The sequence below is a fragment of the Oryx dammah genome, unplaced genomic scaffold (assembly GCF_014754425.2).
Source record: "Oryx dammah isolate SB20612 unplaced genomic scaffold, SCBI_Odam_1.1 HiC_scaffold_24, whole genome shotgun sequence".
Taxonomy (NCBI): Eukaryota; Metazoa; Chordata; class Mammalia; order Artiodactyla; family Bovidae; genus Oryx; species Oryx dammah.
This window is the reverse complement of record NW_024070208.1, coordinates 48,420,210-48,439,962: the sequence shown is the minus strand read 5'-3', so window position 1 is coordinate 48,439,962 and position 19,753 is coordinate 48,420,210. Positions and strand designations below refer to the sequence as shown.

Genomic DNA, 19,753 nt, shown 5'->3' with positions numbered 1-19,753 from the left:
GGATTTTGACTTTGCTACCTGCCTGGCTGCTATATGTGGAAAGAAGGTAGGCGATGGTAAGAAGTGTCACCACTTAAAGACAGAGCACACAGAAATACGGCATATTTCTTTGAAGAAATGAAATTTGGCAAGTAGCTGAAATGCAAATTTATGGTCTACTTTCCTCAGATAAAGTAAGCTCCAAGTCATCAATGTACTCACTTTGGGAAGGGAAAAAAATCTTTATTTTACCATTTCGATGTAAAAAGCTTTATAATGATTTGATCACACAAAATCAGAAATTATTTGAAGAGGTTAAACCCTTATAAAAATTATCTGCTTATAGTGTTTGATCTATGGGTCAATAGAGTTTTGCTAAAAAGATACAATTACCTAGAGAACATTGTACTGTAAGTTGCATGTGTTTTTGTGCTCGGTTGCATGTCTGACTCTTTGCAGCCCCATGGACTGGACCCCACCAGGCTTCTCTGTCCATGGGATTCTCCAGGCAGGAATACTGGAACAGGTTGCCATTTCCTACTGCAGGGAATCTTCCCAACCCAGGGATCAAACCACAGTCCCCTGTGTCTCCCGTATTGGCAGGCAGATTCTTTACCACTGCCTCAGCTGGGAAGCCCCGCTATAGGTTAAACAGACCCATTTTTTCCCCACTGATACATGCAATGAGACGCGTTAGTGAGAGAATATTTCCATACTATCAAACTTCACCTCGTAGAATTATCATGATGAGTGAAAGTTAGGTTAAGCTAAGTCGCTTCAGTCGTGTCCGACTCTGTGCGACCCCATAGACGGCAGCCCACCAAGGCTCCTCCGTCCCTGGGAGTCCCCAGGCAAGAACACTGGAGTGGGTTGCCACTGCCTTCTCCGATATTTGGGCTGTTACTTGTTAAAACTGTATTCAGGCAGTAGGATTCTGACACCCCAGGGGGAACGTAGGCAAAGCTCAAGAGGATTTCCTTCATTTTCCCCTAGGTCAGGGGACTTTAACTGGACAGACATTTTTTGGCTCACAGTTCTTCCATTTTCATGATTGTATTTCAAGCAGACAGACTGAAAGAAAAAAAAAGCAGAGCAGGGGAAAAAAAGAGCCTTGTTACCTTGTGTGTAACTCTTGCGCGTTTTTATTGCATGTTTGTTCACTCCGTCCCCAATTTGGGGTACTGGAATATGAGCTGGCTTTCATTTCTAGCTGAGTCTGTCATTTCCGCTAGGCCCCAGGTTGGCCGAATGCCAAGACCAACAGGTGATCCTTGTAGCTGCAAAACAGCAGGAAGTGGTCCGTACTTGAATGAGACAGTTCACCAGAGGGGCTGTCTGGCTGCTCTCCATCTTTCTGCATAATTAACATCCCCTCCCCCACATGGAGCAGGAAATCTGCGCTGAGCAGCTCAGCTGCAGCAGCCATTGAGAAGGGCTGTGAGGAAAAGAATGTTAATAAGGGATGGTGGAAGAAATAAGCCTTCTGAGTGCAAAGTGCAGTCTGGCTCTGGATTTACAGAAAGGCTGGATTTGGCCCTTCAGAGAGACTAGAACTGTTTTGTCTGTTTTGAAATGATTCTTACTCACTGAGCAACTGTGGAGAATAGGGATTCTAATGAACCTTGAGGCTCTTGATTCTAACTGGACTTTTAAGACCTATTTAGAATCCCGGTTTACTTTCTTATCTTGTGAATAAGAGTAATGACTCAGATCTAAAGGGTAAAGATAGCATAAGCCTAAGCACTGCCTAGATCTCACAAGTACCTGGTAAAGAAGGAAGAAAGCAGGAAGTTGGCCATGGGGACTGGAAATGGAGCAAATTGTGCTGCCAATAAGTGACCCACAAAGAGGTGGAAGTTCATGGAGGTCCAGTAGCTAACTCCTGCTTGGAAGACATCAGCAGTTCCTAGAAATTTCAAGCATTTCCAGTGGATGACGCCAACCCAAGGAGCTTGTACAACAATATGGTCTTTACTGTCTTTCTCCCATTATTCAGCTAAAGGTTTGAATTGACATGGTCTCCTTCAAAGCCTGGCTAGAGAGCATCACATATGGAAAATGTTTCACCTAGAAATAACTACTCACCCATCCTTCCTCCCACAGATTCTGTGCCAGGACATTTGGATGAAGTTACTATAAGGGGCCAGCACCCCACTCCAGTATTTTTGCCTGGAAAATTCCATGGACAGAGGAGGGATGTTGGAAGAAATATACCTTCTGAGTGCAAAGTGCAGTCTGGCAGGCTACAGTCCATTGGGTTGCAAAGAGTCAGACCTGACTTGAAGTGACTTAGCACAGTAGTATAAGGGATGGGGGTTAATTTTTTCCTCTGCCCTCTCAAGTTTAGTGTCTGAAGGTGTCTCAAGTTAGTGTCTGAAGGCACAATAGGTAGATTAACTAGAGGAAAAAAAAAGTTTATTTACACATAATACATGCATTCATGCTTGCAGGAATACTCAGTGATGAGTAATTCAAAGGGGTGGTTAGAATTGGGAGCTTATATACCACTTTAACAAAGGCAAAAAAAAAAAAAACTGTGGAGTATTGCTTTGTCAAAAGACAAGGGAGTCTGGGAGTCTAGGGGACTACATTCTAGGGAGGTAGCAAGGAAGTGTATGGGGGGGCAGGCGGGGAAACTAATGGTAAATAACGGTTGTTTATGCCAGCTCATCTCAATACTATTTCTGGGGATGAGTTGTATATTGTACTCCTTTTCCTGATATGGGAATTGTTGGATGGAAGGCTTTTACAAATTAAAATTTCCTTATAGAGGAAAGGTAGAGAGCTCTTCCCGTGTTTGTGTTTGTGTTTGTGGCTGCCTTCAAATCAAAACAATTATTCTGGCAAAGTAACATATTTGGGGAGGGTGTATGCTGATCTCCTTTGCTATGTTACTTTAGGGCTTTAAATCTAGAAGTTAACTGAGGGAATGTGTACTTTTAGACTTGTCTCTTTGTGTTGTCCTTGTGGGAACAGGTAGCAGAAAGGGCTTGTTGAGGGTCAGCATTAGACCTTATGTTATTTTTATGCACTCCTAAACCCTGCAGGGATTAGGTTGGCAACAGTAACTTTTTGTTGGACTGAATGAATGAATCAATTTATTAAAACTGGTCCTGCTTTGCGGGATCTTCACAGGGAACATAGTGACAAATGCTTGTTATGTTAAAAGTGGTGCAAAAGGAAAGCGACTGCAGGTCTGTAGGCATTGAACTGCATTCATTTACTACGAGGTGCCTATGTTGTGGGCCATTTTACATTAAGCTAATCTGAAAGAGATCATTTATAAACCAGATCACTTTTTGTTCACTTGTAATAAGGAAAATGCTTTTTTAATGACTGGATTATTCTCATCTGCCTACTACAGGGTACATCCGTCCCCAGTATCAAGGGTCCGGGGAAATCGAATGAATAATCAGAAGTTTGCTTGGTGAGTATACAGTCAAAGTGATGAGAATTTATAAGTTCTATGGGAATTTATAATAGGACTGTGTCAATTATTCCTGGTACTCTGTAGAGAATATATTTCTACTGCCTGAGCTACATTATTTCCCTTTCCTTTGGAAAATTCTAAACAAACATGAATAGAGTTTCTTTCCAGCCAAAAGTCTTCATTCACCAAAAACTGAGTGTAACATTTTTTTCCAAACAGATATGGCATATTTCCCAGGATTATCAACTGTGACATTTTTAAAGAATGTGTCCCATTTTTTGAAGACACTATGTTTTTTAGTAAGATTTAGACAGCTCAGATTTTTCTGAGCTACCAACTTCTATTTCTCATGAAAATTTTCATAAGTTAATCTATTACATTACTTTTGATGACTACTATTTAGATGCCCTTTTTCTTGCCTTAGCCTTAAATATCCAGGCATCTGTTCTTTAATCTGGGGACTATGAAGATCTTTCACTTGAACAAAAAGAGAGATGAAACTTACCAGAAATAACCTGAAAAGTTATTTTAACCACAGAATATTGATTACTTTTTTTTTTTTTTTCTGGCCATGTGGGCCTTTGTCCCCTCTGGTGAAAGTGCAGAGTCTTAACCACTGGACCGCCAAAGAAGTCCTGACTACTGATTCTTTAAAGAGGAAATTTAAACTGTTGCACAAATATTTCATATAAAACAAAACTCAATATAGTTTTATTAATAAAATCCATATTTGTTTACATTACTTCATTCTCCAAAATTAACCTTTCCCCTCATAGTATATCTTCAAAAAAAGAAAGGAAGAAGTGAAGGAAGGGAAGGAGGGAGGGAAAAGAAAAGAAAAAGAATTGAATCGTGTACTTTCTTACTACAAAGGTGAATGGAAATTCACAGGTCTCCATTTTTTACTTGATTGAATTGTGGTTAGAATGGGATTTTGATTAAAAACCATGGCTTTTTTTTAAGTATAGGAAGATGATTACCAAAGATTGAGCTTCCAAATTAATTTTACTCCTAAATGAGGATTATTTTTAGACACAAAATAATGATTCTTTGAATTTGAATAGTGCCTAATCAGCTCACCTCCCTTCCCCCATTAAATCTAATTAACCCTCACAATAGCTTGATCTTGTTGTTAAATATTATGCTTTGGTTTTTCACAGAGGGGGAAATGGAATACAGAGGAAGCAGCCTTTTGCTTACACACTGTCTAAAAGCTGGGGCATCCCTCACAATCACTATTTTTCACAATCACTAAAGCGTATTTTTCCCTGTCAAACCTGGAAAGCTGAAAGGATAATAACACTGATGGCCATTACATAAAAGGAAAGGGATAAACCAGGTCCTTTTTTGACTACATGGAATTGCTCTTACTTTTTAGTCCAAAGCACATCATACTGAAGAAACTTCACTGCAGATAGAGATTGTGAGATGCTCAAGTGAGTGACATAAGCTAACGGGTAGAGTGCCATGTTGTCAGGAGAGAGGCCCAGTTTCTGCAACTTATATTTCAGTGGCTAAATGTGGATCACTGAGTCCATAACACATTTTCTTTTCTTCGCTCTTCCTTCCTGAAGTATTAGAGTAACAATAACTTGTTCCTACATAATTCATAGCACATAATTCGGTTAGTAAGTTTAAACCAGTCTTATCTCCAGAGAAGTAATCCATGAAAAACAAAAAGGATCTTTAATACTAGCTTTGAGAAAATTCAGTTTGTATTTATTCAACATCATTTATTTACACTCCCAAGCACTAGATTAGAAAGATAAATAAAACATGGTTTCTGTCTTTAGGGGGTTTACTGTCTTGAAGGATGTGTGTGCGTGAGTGTGTGTGAGTGTGATGTCACATATATATAAAACATACAATATTATACAAATAACATAATAAAATGTGGATAATGCTCTAAGAGATACGTTCATAGTACAACATCCAGAGGAGAATAATTATCAACTTTATTTAAGACTAGCTTGGGAACAGACAGTATGGAAGGGGAAAAAATATAAAGGTGGAAAAGGATTGTCAGAAAACTGATTCCCAAGGTTTTCGAGTGAAGGCTCAAAATTAATAGAAAAAACAGAGTCCTGACAAAGTGCTTTATTTATTGATTAAAACACAGATACAAAGACCTGGAGACATTTCTAACTTATTTGGTTGTGAGTTTAGTTACAAATCCTGTTGCATATACTATCTTGAATTTTTCTTATGTAAATATTATGAAACTGTTTTATGGAAATAAATCACATAGGAAAGCTAGGAAGAAGCCCAATGAATCATCCAACATCTACATCTACTTAAGTGATGAACTGTTGCTATTTCTTTGTGAAATATTCTCTCTGAAGATCTAAAAGTTTTAAATACTCTTGCTAGCCATGGATATGAAAGCAATAGTTGCTCTTTCCAAAACAGAAGTTTCGAGATAATTTACAAAATTAGATACCAAATTCAACACTAACTTGGTTCTGGCTTGAGTTATATCCACAAGTACTATATATGCGTGGTGTTGGGTGAAGCCAGCAAGTGCTCCAATCAGTTAAAAAATGTTATTCATCATATAAACAATTAAATCTCAGTAAAAGATGAAAAAACTTGAACCTGTAAGTTATGCCTAGGAAATGCATGACAATTGGTAGATTGTAAATGTCAGTGGCTGTGGTTGAGGTCTCAAACCAATGCTTATTATTGAGTAAAGATGGCTTAACATTATAAGTAGTGTTTTTCTTCACATAATGTTAATATGAGAGGCAGTGTCCATCCCCTGGCCTAATTCCTGTGGCAGGAATTCCTCTGGAGCTGAAGAAATGTGTGGAAAAAAATATCTGTTCAAGACAAACAAACCTGCTGGATGGAAAGAAAATATGGCTAAAAAATGTACGTAACCAGGAAGGAGCTGAAAGCACGAGGATATAAGGGGTCCAGTGACAGATGTCTGTTATAAGTATCTGCTAACTTTCAGGGATTAAGGAATGACAGTAAGAACTTCTTGCAAGATATATTAGCATCCTGATAAAAAACATGAGATCATCAGACAACTCATTTAATATTCAATTAATCAGTGGTAGCCATCCAGACCACACATAAACTCTGCCCATCGGAATGACTCTCCCTCTCTGCCATTCCACTGTAGTAATATTTGTTGATTTGAGGATTAATGAAGTGTTTGAGGTTCAGCATATGAATTTCATTCGCTGTATCATGTGTCACAGCTCTTGTTTCATGCCTGCCTTTGTCCGACAACTAAGAGCATTTGCTATTTTTTTCTTGCATATGATAATGACAGGGAAAAAATATTTTGCTCCTTGTGGGGCAAATGAGGGGAAATGGGGTAAATCTTCTTAGAGGGTTGAATCTATAGGTAGACTTTTCTTCTTCACAGGTCTTTTTGCTTGAAACTATGGTATTCTGATACCAAACCCACAAACAGTGGCTGTTTCCAAGTCATCTTTCAGCCCTTTTATCCCCAGAGCTATTCTAGAATCTGAAATGTACAAACGTGTTTGGTGTGGATGTGTAGGTTGGACCAGGACAGGGCGGGGCTTATTGGGGAATATCTCTGAAATGAACATTGAAATTGATTTAAGGCTCCAAGCTTGCCAGTCTCAGTGGGAGGATTCCAAAATCCTCATTTTTAGCTTTTTATTTTTTCTTCTGTTTATATACTTTTCCTTCCATCCGGCCCCAGTCCAAAAGTTTTCAAAGACTTGGGTGTATATGGTTGTTTGATGATGGCGTAGTCATGGTTATGCTGTGTACCCAAAACATTTGTGTGGGGCTGTTTTGTGCAGAGGTATGTGTCACATAGTAGAGACTGTAGACTATTTATATTATGATGGAGAAATTAGGCATTGTTAATAGGAATTGCCATTAGTAAAATAGGATTAATTTTCTCTAACAATCCAGATGCTGTCACCACCAGTCTCAATTATGATTCCTTTCTTACCAACATGCCTGAGATGTTATGTAGCTGTCTGCAAAAGAAGCTCTAGTTTTAATAGCATATCCATGCCAATTATGACACATTCTGGGTGTGGATCACATTTCACATTTGGAAGTGAAAAAGTTCTGTGTCACCAATTTAGGGAAGGGCAGGAAGAGCCTTTTCACACTTTGATGTTTTATGGTTGGATATGCTGTGCTACAATGAACTTAAATATTTATATGAATATAGTTGCAAATGTTAGACATGACTTCATTGAATCTTTTTGAACAGTGTAACTAATATGGATTTTGGTCATAAAAATAAGAACATTGCTTCTTTAAACTTTTTGCCTTGGTAGAGGAAGGCACTCAAGTTGTTGCTACTGGAAACCTTTAAGAAAGCTGAGATAGAACTAGCTCTTTAAAGGGGGTGGGGGGTCAGGACATTTCTGAATGCAGTAGTTATCAATTGTGGGGCTGAAAAGGAACTGTCGTTTTGTTGTTGTTTTCGGCACTCAGTCATGTCTGACGCGTTGGGACCCCATGGACTATATATAACTCTCCAGGCTCCTCTGTCCATTGGATTTCCCAGAAAGAATACTGGAGTGGGTTGCCATTTCCTTCTCCAGGGGATCTTCTTGACCCAGGGATCGAACCCACATCTCCTGCATTGGCAGACAGATTCTTTACCTTGGAGCCACCAGGGAAGCCCCTTGAAAAGGAACTGTAAACGTCATCAAGTTCAATTCAACTTCTCACTTTTTCAAACACAGAGATGGAGATCCAAAGACAGAAATGTGTTCCTTGTCAGATGCGGGCATAAGCCCAGTTCTCAACACTCCTGTCCAGCCATCTTTCTGCTCCTTGGCAGTCAGTTACCTGTGGGCAGAGCAAGAGAAATGCTAAAGATGAAATCAGATGGATGTTTAATTCATTACAAGCTAAGCAGAAGGCTTTTGGCTGGGAAATTCCCATGAGATTGATGTGATGGGGAAAGAAAGAAGAAAGGCCTGATAAAGACATTGCTTTCCCTTCCAATCTGTGGCAGTTGATCGCTGCCAAAATGTTTACTCATCATCTTGCAGATCCTTGCATGCTCATTATTTATAGATAATATTGACTATGTTACTTTAATTACCAGAGCATTTCACTGCTTCTTGACTTACAGGGCAAAAATTATGATACTGTGCCTCAACTTTAATATGTGAAGATTCCAGTTCCCAGAATGCCTGCCTGGTCTTCACTTTTATTTTTTAAATCCATACGTGTTGGCAAATAAGTAACAGCAGGTTGCCTTTAGATTTAGTTTGGAAGCATGTTCTTTCCAGTGTTTGATAACAGATTCAGAAAATGGGCGGCAGTTTATATAACCATAAAGCAGTTTGCAAGTTCTCGGTACACTGAATTACAATGCAAACAAGCTTCCACAGTGATGCTACATTGAAAATCCCTTCAAATTCCTATCTTTTCCTATGTTATAATCCAGTGTCAGCTAGTAAATTCTTCCATGACTTCCACCACCTCCTCAAATTTAGCTTGGTGACCATTATGTATATTTTAAACTTGTGTGCTGTGTTTGAAATTTCCCTTAACAACCATTGGTCTAATTTTCTTTAACCCAGAACTGCGGCAAGAACAGTCATGATAAAAGTGTTTCACATTCCTGTTAATATTAGCTGATTTTTGCATCTAGTATTCCTTCAACCACAATAAAGATGATTTGGGGAAAAAAAATCAAAGTAGGTTATTTTCTAATTATGGGAGAATTAAGGCTATAAGATTCTGCTGAGCTAAAAGGTCACCACTTTTGAGTTGTTTCTCTATTAAAAGTCCATTCATAATTTGTTTTTACCAGCCAGCTGCTCAGAACCATATTACTCGGCCTGTCAGTATACTCTCTGTTATTCCTGGCGTCTTAGCACTGGAGCTGTGTGTGGTACTATCATGTCTTAAAGCATCTCTACTGTATTAACTAGTTTCATTTTATCTTATATATATATTTTAAAAATGTATTTGTCTGCACTGGGCCTTAGTTGCAGCCTGTAGGATCTCATTTCCTAAGCAGGGATCACACCCAGGCCGTCTGCATTGGGAAGGCATAGTCTTAGCCTCTGGATCACCATGGAAGTCCTTGTATTAACTCATTTTAATATGGTCCCTTATTCGTTCAATATTCAAAAGGACTTGTTTAGAAAAATCTAAAAATACACAGAGACTTTACAACATACTTCTATATAATGCACGGGTCGAAGAAGAAATTTCAAGAGAAATTTAAGAATACTTTTAACTACAGTTGACCCTTGAACAAGTAGGAGTTATTGGCACTGACCGACCACATGGAGTTGAAAGTCTGTGGATAACTTTATAGTTGGACCTGCGTTTCCATGGTTCCCTGCATATGGTTCCAGTCAACCTCAGGTTGTGTAGTACTATAGTACATACTTATCGAAAAAAATCCCCATATAAGTTGACCCACACATTTCAAACCCATGTTGTTTGTTTAAAGGTCAGATGTAAATAAAAGTGAAAACACAAGTTACCAAATTTTGTAGTAAGCATATAAAGTAGTGCTTAGGAGGAAATCTATTGCATTGAATGCATATTTTATAAAAGAGGAAGGATCTAGAATCAGTTACCGTAAGCTTTTACCGTGAAAGTGAAGTCGCTCAGTCGTGTCCAACTCTTTGCGACCCCATGGACTGTAGCCTATCAGGCTCCTCCGTCCATGGGATTTTCCAGGCAAGATTGCTGGAGTGGATTGCCATTTCCTTCTCCAGGGATCTTCTCAACCCAGGAATCGAACCTGGGTCTCCCGTACTACAAGCAGACACTTTACCGTCTGAGCCACCAAGGAGAGCAAATTAAATTCATAGTGAGCAGAAGAAAAGAAGCAAGAAAATGACTTGTTTGTAATTCTGGGACTTGTAGCATAGTTTTCATATAGTTATTGTTTCTTAGTTTAAAGGTATAATCAGGAATCATGATTGAATCTGGGAAAACTACTAAAACTACAGCTTTGTACATTTTTCAGTTGTGCAGCGGGCATTATTCTCTATCACAGCCCCCTCCCTGTTAAACTTTTCAGATGTAGACTTTTAAAATGATGGTCGTGTTGTAATGAAACAGGCAGGATAAGGGGGTTGGGAAGTCATTAATGAGTTAAGGCTTCCCTGGTGGCTCAGATGGTAAAGAATCCGCCTGCAATGCAGGGTACCCAAGTTCAATCCCTGGGTGAGGAAGATCCTCTGGAGAAGGAATGGCAACCCACTCCGGTATTCTTGCCTGGGAAATCCCATGGACAGAGGAGCCTGGCGGGCTACAGTTCCTGGGGTTGCAAAGAGTCAGACATGACTTAGCGACTAAACAACAAATGAATAATGCAGGTTAAAAAAAAAAAACTGTCCCAATATGAAAAAAGAGATATCTTTGATAGAATTACAAGGTCTCTGATAATTAATGTAGGATATTAAAACGATGAAAGTGTTATGTTTGTTAATAGCTTAGTCATGTCCTCCTCTTTGCAATCCCATGGACTGTAGCCCTCCAGGCTTCTCTCTGCATGGAATTCTCCAGGCAAGAATACCGGAGTGGGTTGCCATTTCCTTCTCCAGGGGATCTTCCCAACCCTGGGATTAAACCCAAATCTCCTGCATTGCAGGCAGATTCCTTACCGTCTGAGCCACCAGGGAAGTCCAAAACAATGAAAGGTCTTATTTTATATCTATCTAGAGGAGCCACGGTCTTTCTTAGTCTTCCACAGTATTTTTCAGTGGATACATTTGGGCTGAAGGATTAGCTAGTCAAACCTGCCTTCTAAATATATATTTGAAAGAATAATGACTTAATGTTAGGACCCAATCAGAAATCCTAATGTGTTCTTGAATATGCTGGGAATATTGCACAGATCATAAATCTTCAGGGGATTCCCTTGTGGAATGCTTGGGGTACCAAGTGGGGTTGTTTTGATTTTCCTCTGTCAGTCATATTATTTTCAGTATCATCTTTCTAGCCATGGAGATTTCTCTGTAGACATATGGACAGTGAACTAGCCATTTAAAAATCACATAAGATATCATCTTACTATAATTTTTCTCAGTTGACCACTAGATTTTCATAAAGTTTCTTAATGCTTTCCTTCAAATTGGCTATTTATTACATTTCTTAGTAGAGTACTAGATTACCTAAGGAAGGACCAATATCCTCATAATTAATATATTATATCAGTTTTAAGATAGCAGTAGATAGTGTGTGGCCTATTTGCCCACCAATTAAAGCCAACCAATATCACACGTAGGCTTCCCAGGTGGCGCTGTTGGTAAAGAATCCACCTGCCAATGCAGGAGAAACAAGTTCCATCCCTGTGTGGGGAAGATCCCCTGGAGAAGGAAATGGCAACCGGCTCCAGTATTCTTGCCTGGGAAATCCCATGGGCAGAGGAGCCGGGCGGGGGACAGTCCACGGGGTCACAAAGAGTCAGACACGACTGAGCATCTGAGCACAACAGTATCCCACAGGTTTTAGTCAGAGCTGCTTCACATAAGCCCTCAGTTAGTAGCTGAAGAGCTGAGGACCCTGCTGGAATCCGTGGTTATAGCCATTACCTCTGTCTCAATTTTCATTCAGTTCAGTCTCCTTTAGCAGGTGAGGTTCTTTGGTTGGAAGTAATGGAAACCGACTGAGTCTGTCTGATGTACTTGAAAGGTAATTTTGTTGAAGGAAGTGAGGTGCGTTATGGAGTCAAAGGAAAAAGTGAGGAGTTGGTCCTTGGGAAACCCAGGGAGCAGAGCAGGACCTGGAAGCAAGTTGAGTAAGAAGGTGCAATCTTGCAACGAGACAGCCCCAGCTCCTGGATCACAGTTGAGGACGCCAGAGTCCGATCAACCCAGCCCAACCTGACGCAGGTGCCCAGCCTTTGACCGAGGTGAGAGCAGGGTGTCTTGGTTATCAATCCCATTAAAACCACACACAATGAGGGATTTCCCAAAGGAAGAGGAGGTGCTCATACCAAACAGTGATGGGGAAGATGCTACCTCTTAACCCAGCACCATCCACTTGCCATGTTACCAGTGAGCTAGAAGCTATCACTAAAGGCAGTTGATGAAAAGTGAAAGTCGCTCAATTGTGTCCGATTCTTTGCGATCCCATGGACTATACAGTTCATGGAATTCTCCAGGCCAGAAAACTTCAGCATTTTTCCTTGGAGTCAGTCTATTCCTATATTTTGGATGACGAAGGCAGTCCTCTGATTAGTAAGTAAAATTTAGTAATAAAAATAAATGGGTTCTCCCTGGTCTTACTCTTAAATGTTCAAAGCATAAGAAGAGTGTTTAGCCAAAATAGTAATAGAATTCATTCTGAAAACTCACTAGCTTTATCCTAATCTCAAACCATCCATTTTCCTAGAAATCCTACTTTGAATGGTATATTTCAAAACATTTTAAACCAAACACACTTAGCTATTGTGAAAAGAAAGAGGCGCTTGCTGCTGCTGCTGCTGCTGCTGCTGCTGCTGAGTCGCTTCAGTCGTGTCTGACTCTGTGTGACCCCATAGACGGCAGCCCACCAGGCTCCCCCGTCCCTGGGATTCTCCAGCCAAGAACCCTGGAGTGGGTTGCCATGTCCTTCTCCAGAGGAGCTTCCTAGGAAATGAATAAAGCTTGAAGTCTGCAGGCTTAGGTTCTAGTATAAACTTGTCACTTACACTAAACCAGCCTTTCTGCTTCCTTCAACTCAGTGTTTCTACTGAATGAATGATTTCTGACCTAAACTATCCAAATTTGGTCTTGGGAAGAGTTCAACAGAGATAATACTCATCATAGTATCACCTTGAAAGTGCTTTATAAACCCTAGGTATTAACCCATAGTCAAAGGCCAGCTGTACATAAAAGGAATCTTTTTCTACTGCCTGCATGATTTTTTTTTTGACATACCTAGCAGTTATTATAACCCCAAATGAACTGATAAGTTATTGGGTTGGCCAGAAAGACTGTAACATCTTTTGGAAAAAACTCAAACATTTTTGCCAACCCAGTACTTCGACTGTCTTGGGTCCTTCTTAACTTTAATGATTTAGAACCCTGAGCAGGTGAGTGTGCTTAGGTAGGACTGTGGTTTGATACATTAGATAAATACATACTCCAGGAAGGGCAGTTGTTACATCCAAGCAGAAATGATAGCTTTTCTGGTTACAGATGTAGCCAATTTACTTCTGTTTCTACCAAGGCCAAATTAACAGAAGGGTAACACCCTTGGGCTTTCTAGGTGGCTCAGTGGTAAAGAATCTACCTGCCAGCGCAGGAGATGCGGGTTTCAGCCGTGGATCAGGAAGATTCCCTGGAGAAGAAAACGGCAACCCGCTCTAGTATTCTTGCCTGGGAAACTCCATGGACAGAGGAGGCTGGCAGGCTACAGGCCAGGGGGTTACAGAGGATCAGACACGACTTAGCAACTGACAACCACCACCACCTCAACACTATGTATGTTATCAACTCTGTGTGAGTAGTAAATATTCCCTTCCAGCCTCCTACATGGACATGTTGGGTTAGATCTTTTAGAAAGCAATGATTTAAATTACCCATAGGAGTAAATTAATGTTCTTGTAAAAGAGAAATCTCTCCAGTTCCATCTGTTTTCCCACTCCTCTACTCTTTGCCTTTTTCCTTAGAGGACTGTAAAGAAAAAGAAACTGCTTTCCTTGAAGCGTATAGTTGATAGTTCTGGAGAAAGAAGGAAAGAAAATAACTTTCTATTATTTTTCACTTTAGACCTGAATTATTTCAGACTCTTTGAAGAACCCTGTTGCTTAACGGAAAGAATAGACTAGGTTCTAACAGTGCAAGTGGCTTACAGTAATCTTCCCCAAACTTTACAGGCTGTGAAGTGTTTATTTGAGAAAGAGAAGGGAGCGTGGAATTACAGCAACTAGGAAACAAAAGGCCAAAGGCAAGGGTGTTGAGAACAGAAGGAAGTTGCTGCCACCTAGAGGTAGAAGGTGGTAAATGGTGGGTGTGCTGGGCTCCTGGGGTGATCCTGAAAGGAGACACGGAGGGTGGAATCATCATAAAACTGAAAATGCTTCTGGTTGACTCACTCTCTCCTCTAAGGGGGACTAGACTCATTCTCTCCTCTTCCCTGTTGGTAGTGTGCCAGTATGTCCTATGAGATTTTGCTGACTCTGGTAGGCTTTTGTGAACAAGAGTCTTGTAATTGATCATGAAAATGTCTGTTAAGTCTTTGAAAGTCATTGGAAGGCCTCTGTAATGGCCATGTGGTCTCAATTATTTGGAGGATTCCTTATTAGCCTGGCTAATAGAGAATGTCTTTTTCATAATCCATGCCACGTGTTTCAAATACGACCTCAGGAGCTCCTCAAAGTTTGCATGCTCAGTGAATTGTGCAGCTGACGGTCTCCTGAGTCTCAAGAAGACGCAGGTAGGAGGGAGACCTTTTTGATGGGAGCAGAGAACTCTCAGAATACCATTGAGAGTGAGGGGTCCTGAGACTCCCTTGGGTTACACCAAACCCAGAACCAGTACAGCCCAGCCTCAAGAATCTGCCATGTAGCCTGTTTTTGCTTTTGTTACCAGGAATTGGCTGTCCATAGCACTGACATTTTTTTGCCTCGTTGGGACATTTTTAACAGAAAATCCTCCCTCCTAAGGAAGTCTAGACAGCCATGACTGTTGCCATTTTTGCTGCCACTTTTGCCTGGTGATTCTCTTTCCGGGATGGCCGTATTGCACAACCCCAAGGGGCACTCTTCACATAATAGCCTATGTGGAGGGTGCCTCCCAGAGCACTAGAGCAGATCTCACTGGCATGGAAAGGGGAGAAAATAGGAAGAAAATATTTGTGTGAATTTACACATTGGCCCCTCTTTCTTCTGCTGAATGGGAGACTTGCCTGAATGCTGGAGATGATTATGACGCTGGTTTTCACGGAAAGGAAGTGGGGGGAGACTTAAAAAAAATACCAGAAGATATCACCAAGACCTTTTAGAAAGTGGGGCTCACAGTCAGAGTGTCCCTATGTTCCTCTTGTTTTCTAAATCCTACTGCTGCCCGAGGATGCTTTTGCCGAAGCTCTTTTCCGTCTACCTGTTTTGTGGGCCTGGCTTGCCATTTCTGTTCTTTTGGGCTTCCCTGGCGGCCAGTTGGTAATGAATCCACCTGCAGTGCAGGAGACTGGCTGCAGCACAGGGGATGCATGTTCAATCGCTGGGGCAGGAAGATCCCCTGGAGAGGGAAATGGCAACCCACTCCAGTATTCTTGCCTGGGAAGAATGGACAGAGGAGCCAGGCGGGCTACAGCCAGACACGACTGAGCAACTAAACCACTATCTTAAGTGTTTACCTTCTATGTCACTTTTGATATTCTGGAAGTTTTGTGGGGTTTTTGTTTTTTACTCGATAGCATCATCACTTTTCTAGAATACTTATTTTCATTCATTTGTTCCCTCATTGGGTGAAATTATGGCACATGGGATGATCTGGCCGCTTTCCTGCACTCTGGGGACACTGTATTTAATAAGACAAATGGGCCTCTGCTCTCCTGGAGTAGAGGAGGACAGATAATTAGCAAGTGTCTGGAGGTGAGAAGTGCTCAGATGAAGGTGTAGCCCAGGGGTATGTTAGGGATGCCTGGAAAGCCACTCCAGGGGCTTGGTCAGGAAAAACACCTCTTGAAAGGAGACATGCAAGCTAGGAGATGCATGAAAAGGAGTCAACTGTGAGTGTATGGGAGATATCGTCCAGGTGCTCGAAACAGCTCACACAAGGGCCCTGGAATGAGGACACATTTGGAAAATTCAGGGAACTTAAAAAAGTGTGTGAGTGGTGGTTGAAACAAGACAAGGGTCTACCTCTCTAGAGAGGTTACGTCTATAGACACGCACATTGTGAGTGAGTGGGTGAGTGAGTGAAAGTCGCTCAGTCATGTCCGAATGAGTGAGTGAAAGTCACTCAGTCGTGTCTGATTCTTTGCCACCCCATGGCCTATACAGTCCATGGAATTCTCTAGGCCAGAATACCGGCATGGGTAGCATTGCCCTTCTCCAGGGGATCTTTCCAACCCAGGGATCAAACGCAGGTCTCCTGCAATGCAGGCAACATCATCAATATATAATTGATACTTAAAATGATACTTAACAAGGGGTGGGTGTGTCTATATCTGATGATGAGAGAGAAGTTTTTGAGACCAAGAAAATCTTCAGATAAGTTTTTCAGACGGTCCACTGACAGCTCTAATGTACAGTGGTGGAGCCACAGATACCCACAGGTAAATCAGACAGAAACTATTCATATCACGGTGCACTTCACACAGCCAGCACGTGTCCTCAGGGTGCATGGAAACTGAAGTGTGAATTTCAGTCACCTTCTTTGCCCCACCTGTGCATTCTGGTAGCATGCACCACCATAAAATGATGCTACCTGCCCCAGTATGTGTCCAGCCCAGAGCTGCTTGGTGAGACACCAACCTCAACTAAATAAATAGGTCTTAACACACAAAGGCATCTTTTTCCCAAAACTCCGAGCACCCTGACCTCTTTCTTCCCATGAAAAGGCCCTGGAAAAGAATCCATTTGTTCAAATCCTCCAAGCCCATTTTTCTTCTGTTCTCCACCTACACAATCACACAAGCTAGAAACCTCACAATAACATCAACTCTATGAACCAATCCATTTGATCACCCAGTCTAGCGTTCTTCCTCCTAAATATTTCTTGGTGATGTTAGCTCTTGTTTATCCCATCTCTTGCTTAAAGATTTAACGTAAGCTTCTAAGGGTCTCTTTAGATTCTGATTCTTTCTACTCACCCTGCAGATCCATTCTCCACCTTACCTGCAGTGATGTTTGTCAAATGCAAATGAGATTTCTCCCCTCTGTCTTGCCATTCAAAGCCCTTCGTGCAGTTCATGAGATCCTTTGCTAGACGGCTGTTTTCCTGCTTTTCCACCTTGCTTTCCCTAAATGTTTCCCATCCTCCATGGATGCTGCATTCCAGCTACACCGAATTCATATTTTCCAGAACACGTTGATCACCACGCAAGCTAATTCTGAAGGGCTCAGATTAAGGATTCTCTTCTTTGGGAAGTCTTTCCTCCAGTACCCCCGTGCCATCCGGCGCTTCTTCCTGATCCGATGCCACTGTATGAACACGTTACTGTCCTCATCACGATTTAGTGTCCTCATTGGTTTGCCTGTGTGTGTTGATCTTCCCACCTTTCCATCTGCAGATGGCAAACCAATCATTTCCTAGCTTCCCACAAAGCACATGGGACAGCAGACCCAGGGAGTATTCATCAATGAAATGAATAATCTCAACACCCTTATCTTACCTTGTAGGATAACTGAGACGCCGAGAGTTTAAAGGATGCTGTCCAGGTTTGCACAGTGAATTTGAGCTGGAGTGGCACCCCACTCCAGCACTCTTGCCTGGAAAATCCCATGGATGGAGGAGCCTGGTGGGCTGCAGTCCATGCGGTCGCTAAGAGTCAGAAACGACTGAGCGACTTCATGTTCACTTTTCACTTTCATGCATTGGAGAAAGAAATGGCAACCCACTCCAGTGTTCTTGCCTGGAGAATCCCAGGGACGGCGGAGCCTGATGGGCTGCCGTCTATGGGGTCGCACAGAGTTGGACACGACTGAAGCGACTTAGCAGCAGCAGCAGCAAAACTTCATCTCCTGACTTTGATGGTTTCTCCTCCACTTTTGCATGGCTGTTTTTCATCCTTATTCAGTATTTTCCACAAAGTAAAAAAGCGCAGATTCAGAAGGCAACAAGAATTTTTTATGCTAGAAAAATCTTTAGATGTGAGTTTTATCATCTCTACCCTTTCTGTGCTTATAATTATTATACTCAACAAAATGTTTGAAGGATAATCGTAGAATACTGACCTAAGTTTCAGAGATTGGGGACCTCTTCTGTCATTCTCTTAATTATCTGATCTGAGACAAGATTGTGCAGCCTGCACTTGCCTGTGTATTTCACAGAGATTATATGAAAATAAATGGAAGAGATTTTATAGGAAAGGACTTTATGCTCTGGGAGGCAAGATACTGCAGAATGCCTCAGTGGTATTTTTGGTCACTGTTCACTTCTAAATGTAACCTCCCTTATTGTTGATTTATTTGATAGCTTTTCATTTCTCTTTTTGTTTCTACAACCATGTAGTTTTATAAAGGATTAAGATTCCAGTTCTTACCTCCATCTGACTTTTCCGTTTATGCCCTTCCCTCTGATCCACTTGATTCTGAATTTAATTATCAGGTTTACATTAACACCCTGTCTCTTTGCTTTCTTCCTGGCTAGCAGTTCTTCATGGCTGAGTGAAAAGAGCTTGATTAATAAAAAGCTTGCCCTTTTATATTTCCTTGTAATTAGTCCAATGAAAAAGGGTCACCTCCTGGATAGGCTTTGTGTGGGTGACTTTTTTTTTTTAATTCTTTGTCCTTTGGGAGTGCTAATTCCATGGCTTTTTTGATTCTGGTATATATTAATGGATTTGGAAATCAAACTTCTGGTTGATTATTGCCACACCTTCAAAGACAGACATCCACAAACCTCACAACTCTGGAAATAGGATTTGGAATGAGATTTTAAATGCTGGCTCTGTGGTTTTATAGGATTAAGGCATGGGACATTGTCAGATGAACAAAGACTAAATATTTTTTTCTTTTTAATTGATTAGCTAACTCAACAGGTCCTGAATTTTAACTGGCCCTGTGTAAAATATCAAATCCATGTTGGTATGAAGAGTTAAATCACTTATCCTCCCAAGGGCTGAGAAGTGAGACCTCCCCAGGATCATAGCAGCTGTGGGCCCATTTGCAGAGCATACACCAAAAAGGGCCTCCTGATGATAATAAGGAAGGATTGTTTACTTTGTGGGAAATGTCCATCAAAGCAAATCCAGAGCTGTAATTGGCCACAGAGGGAGATGTGGCCTCAGAAGTACTGGATGTAGATTTCTATTCTCCAGTAATTTTTTTTAATTAATTTATTTTTTATTTTATTTTACAATTCTGTATTGGTTTTGCCATACATTGACATGAATCCACCACGGGTGTACATGCGCTCCCAAACCTGAACCCCCCTCCCATCCAGTAATTTTTTAAAGGCCTTTAAAACTGACCTGGGGTGAATAAATACAAAATCAGAAGTCCAAGCAACTCAGTGGAGAAAGCACAGGCTGTGAGATCAGGGGATGCTAGTTCAAATCTTGTCCCCTGCATTTATTGGCTGTTTGGCCATAAGTGAGTTAGCACATCCTCACTGCTCTTTTCCTTGGAATAAAAGTCCAACAGAAATATCTCTTTCCTCGAGGTCAGCAGATTAAAATTTAAATGTGTAGATTCAGGTTAAAGATCCGGCTGGAGCAGGATCATGTATGTCAGTTATTATTTTTATCAAACTGCCTGCTCCT

General features: G+C 41.0%; 1 protein-coding gene across 3 annotated transcripts in view; it reads left to right on the top strand.

Moving 5' to 3' along the window:
- The window catches only part of KLF12 (Kruppel like factor 12), a 523,318-nt gene that overhangs the window by 433,443 nt on the left and 70,122 nt on the right, over window positions 1-19,753 (top strand). For all 3 annotated transcript variants that reach the window (XM_040266873.1, XM_040266871.1, XM_040266872.1), the window contains one exon: window positions 3,344-3,406. In XM_040266873.1, coding sequence (XP_040122807.1) covers window positions 3,344-3,406 — 63 coding nt within the window. The remainder of the gene's footprint in view (window positions 1-3,343; window positions 3,407-19,753) is intronic.